This window comes from Crocodylus porosus, unplaced genomic scaffold, assembly GCF_001723895.1.
Source record: "Crocodylus porosus isolate Cpor-Errol unplaced genomic scaffold, CroPor_comp1, whole genome shotgun sequence".
Taxonomy (NCBI): Eukaryota; Metazoa; Chordata; order Crocodylia; family Crocodylidae; genus Crocodylus; species Crocodylus porosus.
This window is the reverse complement of record NW_017728918.1, coordinates 3,838,108-3,846,029: the sequence shown is the minus strand read 5'-3', so window position 1 is coordinate 3,846,029 and position 7,922 is coordinate 3,838,108. Positions and strand designations below refer to the sequence as shown.

At 42.2% G+C, this 7,922-nt stretch overlaps 1 protein-coding gene across 1 annotated transcript in view; it reads left to right on the top strand.

The window, feature by feature from the left end:
• The first annotated feature begins 674 nt into the window (after positions 1-674).
• LOC109311495 (serotriflin-like) overlaps positions 675-7,922 on the top strand; it is a 19,615-nt gene continuing 12,367 nt past the window's right edge. Inside the window, exons 1-2 of the mRNA XM_019537154.1 lie at positions 675-821; positions 6,724-6,785. Of these exons, the coding sequence (XP_019392699.1) occupies positions 6,726-6,785 (60 nt within the window). The 5' untranslated portion in view covers positions 675-821; positions 6,724-6,725. The remainder of the gene's footprint in view (positions 822-6,723; positions 6,786-7,922) is intronic.

The following is a 7,922-nucleotide window of genomic DNA, read 5'->3' as shown; positions in this document are numbered from 1 at the left end:
ACACAGAGCTGGATCTGAGGTCCAGTATCAAGTAAGCATGCCAGAAAACCGAACTCAGGGTGGGGAAACAGTCCCCATTTTGCTGCAGCAGTCCCATTTTAAACACGTCCTGGGCTAACCACTAAAAATAGGACAGAACCGTCATTTGACCAGACCAATGGGACACCTGGAGAGGTGTTTAAATGTGACTTTCCCAGCAAAAGTGGGATGCATGATCATCCTCTGAAGAGACCATACAGTGACCAGCAAATTCAAGTATATAACCTTTCCAAGGAAAAGACAGAGAGACTCCTAGTTATGCTACTGTGGTTATGGCAAAAAAACCCAAAATCAACAACGGCCCCCTCTGCTGACTGTTTAAATTGATTTGTCCTGTTGCCAATGAAGATAAGAGCAATTAAGCCTTCTGGGTAATTTCATGTTTCAGTTATGTGGAAGAAGGCTTTGTGACTTGAGTTCATATGGTTCTTATTGGGTGGGAAATTAGCTTGTAATGAACAATACATTTGCAAAAGAAAACAAAACACAACAGTACAGATTAATTTTCATGGAAAAGGTATCTTATCTCTGCCAAGATATGCAATAGCAGGAAGTACACTTTCAACACAAACAACCAACCGAATTTTGGAAGAATTCATAACAAACCAAGCAATCTAGCCAGTCACGATCAGAATGTGATAATACCTGGTTGTGACATTGAATCACTCTGTCAAACCAGGAAGCAGGTGAGCTATATATCATGCTCCAGTTAAGAAACCTATTCACATCCACAAGCATCTGAAAGACACAGAAGATATCTCCTGCATTCCAGAAAATCAAAGGTAATGATTACATGCATTAATTTGTTTCTTTACATACAGTGACTTATTTGGGAATCTGCTATTTATTGAACTAGCAGGACAATTACTAAAATATACTGTCCTGATGGTATTTATGGAATGGAGCTCACATAGTGAAACAGCACGCAGACATGGAAGGAAATAAGGTACATATCCCAATTTAAATTCCCAGTAGGTGTAAGCATCTAACAATCATGCAACCTCGCCAACCAGCATTGGGAACCCAGGGATGACTTTGCAGCTCTCATAAAACATAAACAAAATGCACGATAAATTTTCCTTAGAATATTTCAGAATTAATACTGTCACCCCCTTAAGCAAGCTTTCTCAGCTCTATGATTTTCATAAATGAGCTGTGTAAAATTTTAAAAAGTTCAGGCTGTTTTCACATGTTCCTTGCCAAATAATTTGTTTTGGATGCAAAAGTCAGGAGCATGTGAAAAGAGCTCATTGCTGCCGCTAGGACAGCTGCACATGTTGCTCTGCACTTTACAATTTAAATGTTTCTTTCAACAAAACGCGAATGCATGACTGCTTGATATATCTGTGGGCAGCTTAAAACTCACCAGAAAACCCAGTTAATTTCCCAGTTCAAACTGAATGGGGAAAATCATGTTTAAAGTCGCTAAGTACTTCTTCTTAAGCTATAATATAAAGAGAGTCATTACATCTGGAAAGAGAAAGAAAACTGTAGGGCCTTGTTACACGTTAGGCTGTGAGCTGCACAAATGTTGATGGGAGTTAGTGCTAGCTTGAGTTCTGGAGCAGACACACCCTTAGTGTAGAAATGGTCTCTGCTGTACCCCTCCTGTACAGCTGTGACTTACCACTAGAAGCCTGGTGAGCAGGGGCAGGACTAGGAGCTGGAGTTGTGAGTTTGCACTAGAAGGCTGACGAGCCAGGGCAGGCTACTATCCCTGCTCCGGGGTGGGGGTGTGAGAGATCCTGAGATACTGGTGAGCATCAGCAGGGTGGCACATCTGTTGGAAGTGGCTACAACTTCATGGAACAGGTGCTGGGTGGTACAGATCAGAGATAATCCTTCCCTGGAGTGGCGTAACGCTGAGCTCATAATGAGTGCTTAAAAGCACTTTAAGGTGTTATTGTGTGGACAGTCCAGGGGTTAAGAGCTCCAGGAGCTGCCCAAAATTACTGTGTAAGAAGGCTCTTAGTAAAAAAATGAGTGAGTAGTAAGTTTATGGTAAGTAGTACAAACCCATTAGTGTGCATTACCTGGAAACAATGTGTTTCTAGAGATCAGAATTGGGCTAAGGAACATTTATATATTTGAGAACAGTGGACCAAATACTTAGGTAGTATATGTAGCTGTATTGACTGTAGTGGAGCTTCACCAGTTCAAACCAGTTGAATACGTCGTTCATTGTAATGCATAGTTCATTCACCAGTTGATTATATAGTTCATAGTCTGCCATGCACCCGGCAAAAGACATAACTGCTAGCTATACTGCATGAACTTAATTGTGTCTGAATTCTTTCTCTGCAAAAGACTTTTGGGTCTTACTTTGAAAAAAAAATAGAGGGCTAAACCATTCATTGAGTTGTCAAATTTCTTAAGAGTTCAAAGACCTACCTTGTACATTAACTGGCAGGAAGCATTTTATGTACTCTAAGAGTAGAACAGGCAGGAATAACACAGAATAGACCTAATCTTTAGCCAATTCTAATGCACGCAGCACCAGTTGGGCGTTGGAAATTGCCAGTTGCGTTCAGTGAGGTATATACAATGTTGTAAGGAGCATGGATCCTGCTTCACCAGCAGCAAAAGTGTAGTCTCTTCTTCTCCTCTCTTGCCAGTCAACCTGATCTCTTTGCAAATGACTTACGTAAACTCCTTCTTAGTGGGTAGCTATACAGAGTCACCGATGCATAATAAGTAAATGTCAGCAAACTCTATTTACCTAGGAATAAATTAAAATGAGCACTCTCCTCCTGTCTTTCAAAATCAAACATAAACCTAAGCTAATAATTGCCAACAGAACTGAATTCCAGCCCAGGTATGTGTCCAAGGCAGTTAAACCAGATATTGATAGCCAAAATCTATAAACCAGTGCAAGCCACCATGGCAAGATGAGAGGATCCTAATATACTAAGTCCTGGGCCTTCCACAGATTAAAAAAAACAAACAGAAAAGCATATATTTAGCCCCTTGCATTGCTCCAAGAACTGAATATAAATCCAGACACCAAAGGCCTTGAAATGATAAGTGGAAAAAAGCCACCACAGACACAGATCAGCAGCATTCAGTTCAATTCAAAATCAGGAGAAGCATTACCCACACCTCCCTCTGGAAAGATATGAACTTACACGTCTTACTTTCCAGAGCAATGCCATAGCTACTAGGGCTGTGCAAAGCTTCAGTCCCTGATTTGATTTGGCAAAGATTCGGCCCATACCTCAAGGTACTAGGCATAGCTTGTGAATGCTGCAATGCTAGGGCTCCATCAGCTCCAGCATCGCAGCATTCACAAGTCATGCCTGGTACCTCGAGGTATGTAGAAAAAACTTTAAAGTAGTGTTTATGTCCAAATCACTGAATTCTGAATCACTGAATTATGTCCAATTGCTGAACTCTCCAAATCAGCATCAAATCTTCAGAACTGGATTCGGCCGAATCGAATCAGGGACAGTGATCCAAATTAATGAATCAGATTGCTGTCCATGATTTGAGTTGAATCCAAATCCAAATCGAATAGGGCCCATTTCACACACTCCTTATAGCTACCAGGCTACAGGACAGGCAAGCTGAGAACACTCTCCATACTTCCTGTTAAAACTGGGCCACTACGCAGCCAAAGCATGTGGGAATTGCTCGGCCAGGAAAAGAACAAACAAGAAAAAGCATGCTTCAGTGTTTATAGTGCCTCCTAGGAGAGGGGGGTTCTGAGCTCTGCTGCCAATGTTATTTCAGCATTCCAACAAATGATTCTGTAATGTAACATGCACAGGTGGGAGTGGTGGGTCATTTAGATCTCTAAACCTAAGTGACTGTTAGTCAATTCTAAGGGTACAGAGAGGCATTCAAGCCCTTGCTCTAACTCATGGCGCTTTACATAAAGTGTCATGTGTTAGAGCACTACCACCCACACCCAACAGATGTTTGGTTGTTAGGTTGGAGTGGTGGTGGGATGAGCCTGCCTGCACTGCCGCTCTACCCAGCCACATTCTCACCTCCGTCCTACTCAGTGCTGCTCACTTCCCTCTATCTGCTTTGTCTGGTCTGATTTGGAAGTGGGTAGGGGTGGAATGGATCTGCCCTTCCTCATGGGCCCAGCTCAGCTCCCCACAAGGACCTCTGTTCTACTCCTCCCTGTCCAGCTCCAGCAAGGCAGCAAACCCCAACCAGTATCTCAGAGTTCCTACCTCCTGCTCCTTTCCTCTCCTCCAACATCAGCCCAACCCAATGTGTGAAATATTAACCCTAGGGAACACAAGTTCCCTAAGGCACTCTGAAGCAGTGTGCCTTTATTTAACACCTTTTTTTAGGTGGCTTAGTTTTTTGCACAACCATCCACTTTAAAAAATGTTCTGCAGCCATGCATATGTGTTACAGCAAGGCTGTAGAGTGCTTTAAGGGGCCAGATCACAAAAAAAAATCTAACTTGTGTAAGCACCTTAAGACTTTTGTATTAATTGTACATGAAGCCTAGTTGCCTGAGTCATACTGAATTGCTTTCCAGTATCAGACACCTAGAATTTAGGCTGGGTAATTCCTAAAACAAGGGTCATACTAGGCAGTTTAAGTCCTCGACTACAAATCTAAGTTCATTTGGTGACTCCATTTATGATAGCAAACTTGCCTAGATACTTTCAGTTGCTGCTCAGAACCAATCTGAGTTGATCTCTCAGGTACTGAAGTTTCATCTTGGTTCTGTTAAGATTCTGGTTGGTTCTGGGAAGCACCTGATTCTCCAGAGAGATATAGTCTTTTAGATGTGCTCCAAGTGCACCTAACTTCCACTGACAGCACTGAGTCCAGCTCAAAGATGCATCAGGCCATCTTTTACATAATTGTGCATCATGTATAGCATTATGGCCCAGGATCTAGTCCTCTTCAGCTTGAGAGCATTGTAATTCACATTTTCCTAGCTCCCAGAAGAGTAGGTACCTAGGATTCCACAGCCATTAAGCTATGTAGGAACTGTCCCCCCCGCCTCCCCTGCTCAGTCTGGTGGGTTCCTACACACCTCCTGTTGCAGATTGGGCTTCTGCACAGGCAAGAATTCAAGAGTGGTGGGGCTAGAAAGAAATACGTGAGGGAGGGTATGACCCTATAGACCAGGGATGAGTATTTGCCCCTGAAAGGGTTCCAGCCTTGCTACCATGATTGCTTATGCATTTTATAAGAGAGAGTCACTGGATAAAAATAGAAATCTCTTGAAGCAGAAGCCAAAACCCAGGTCTTCTCCTTCCAACTCTTCTCCTTCAAACTCTGCTTAGCATTTCCTCTTGGCTATTTCTACTTGTCTCTCTGTTTGGATGGTCCTCCTTTGGTTGGACTCCTTCCAAGAGTCTGCAAAGTTGTCAGTAGGGGAGCAGAAATTAACACAGACAATACTTCCCCATCACTAATATTTTGTAACTGGGAAGAGCCCTGTGGACTGGGTAGTATGGCACTGCATGCTTGATCAAGTGCGAAGGGTGGTGTGGGGCTGATCTGGGTGAGCAGGATGTTGCAGAGCCTGATCTCAGCCGGCAAAGCCAGACCAAAACTTTGCAGGGCCAGAGTGGGATGCACAGGGCCAGCCAGCTGTGATGCAGGCCCAAACCAGGTGCACAGGGCTGGGCAGAGGCAGTACTGGTCCAATCCAGATTTGCAGGGCCAGGCAGGGTTGCTGTGGGACCCAAATCTGGTCTCCCGGAGCCAGCTGAACCCACATGGGACCCTATCCACACTTGTGAAGCCAGGAAGAAGCAGTGTAGGGCCTGATCCCAGTATGGAGAGCCATCAGAGGCAGCACAGGGCCTGATTCTGATGCCTATGGCCTGATCCAGCCTATAGACTGCCCTCCATGCCACTCACTTGTCCCACAGGCCCAAAAGATTGAGCACCACTAGTCTTGGCCACCAACAAATGTAATACTCTTTAGAGGGGAGGCACAGAAAGTGAGAATCTTCCCTCCTAAGCCTGCTTCTGGGAGGTTATGCACAACTTCTTGCTCATGATTTTATCTATTATCTCTGACTGGCCATAATTCTTAATTTCCCCTTACATACAAATTGCCACTTCTCTTCTTTCGGTTATAAACTGAACAAACCCTAAGGGCAAAATTCAAACTAATTTTGTACTGGCTGTAACACAGAAGCCTGGAATCATCAGCAGAAAGTCTGCTGGGTAGGCAGTTATGACTTCAAATTTCCCTCCATGCTGGGATGGATGTAATGGGCAAGTGCAGTCCAATAAGTGGCCTGGAAGCAGGGGTTGGCAAAGGCAAATTGGCTGTGCCAGTTCAGTTAATGTTTTCATAAGTTTTCTTCATCAGAAAGTTTTTATGAATAAGAAAAAAACTATAATTAGCATCTCATAATGAAAGCTGCAAGACAAGATGGCAGCATTAATGATAACCGTTTTCCTTCCAGGGAGCATCCTCTAGAGGACTTCCTGTGTAAAGAGAAACTGGTATCCAGAGTACATCAAGGCCAACGTGTTTAACCCTGGCCTAAATAAAAAAATATAGTAATGTCAAGCCATATACAGAGAAGAACCATGAGACACTGTTTGTAGTAGCAAAAGAAAAAAAAGGGGATACTTTCTAACTAGCTGCTTGGAAAAAAATCATGGAAATATACCTTTGTTATAATACATGTTGAACTAAATCAAAGCTACCAATAATAGATAACTAAAACATTGCTCTTCAGTTTTCAGAGATGCTGCTGCTTGCTACGTTCCTGTGCCTTATAGCTGTGCTGCAGCAATCTTCTGGACAGGTAGGACCCTCATTCTGTGTACCTAGATTTAGACAAAGAATGCGTAACCCAAGACAAAACATTTTCTTTCAGTGTGAGTAATTTGAAGTGTAATACTAAACTTAAATGAGATCCGAAAGTTATTTCAAACTAAAAGTCATTTGTAATATAAATTATTTTTCTCAAGAATGTGCAACCAAAACATTGCAATTGTTTGGGTTTGTTGTTGTTGTTACAAACAAATCGGCAGACCTGGCGTGAATTAACTTAGTTTCGAACTCACCAAACCTGAATTTTTGGTAGAAAGATTTCTGGCTGAAAAAGTGACACCAAATGTATTCAGCTCAGGTGGGTCAGTGAGGTTTTTCACATAACTGTCATTAAATGTTGTATCTTCTCCAAACATCTCCTGTGTTTTTCTGCTTGGAAACCTTACCCATGAAAATGTAGCCTTTCATTTATTTAGACTTAAATAATAATAAAAAAGGAAAATGACCAAGATTCATGGATATTGGTGACCCAACCTTTAATTAAGTTCTATGTATTTCCAAGAATCCATTAAAATAATTTTTAACATCTGCAAGCAGCCTAATATAATAAGCTGGTTTTCAGTGTTATTCTGGTTTTAACCCTATATTTTGTATAATAAAAATAGAGACTAAATTTTCCACCTGAGTTTAATGATGGTCTTAATATTTTGGTGCCAGTTAAGTCAGGCCACAGATAAGTCTATGCCATCAGAATGGTTATGTGTTGTTCACATGTTCCACTCAGTTTTCATCATGTAAAAAGCAAAGATCAGGATAAAGAAATAGAAAACTAGGGGCCAAGTGTTCTGTTCAATGCACAGGTAAAATTGACTTTTTGGAGAAGTTAAGGACGCAGTGAAGTCTGAATATAGACATTGTGTTTGTATTAATATACAAAATAACTATGTTATGAAACTTCACAAGGCACAGTAGCAAACGTAAAAGGAAGACCAACCTGGTGGCCTTTTACGATCAAATCACCAGATCATTAGATGCAGGGGTAGCAGTGGACATACTCTTCCTGGACTTCCAGAAAGCTTTTGACACTGTCTCTCACCCCCTTCTCATTAGAAACTGGGGGACTGTGGTGTCGACACCCACACAGTCAGATGGGTCGCCAACTGGCTGG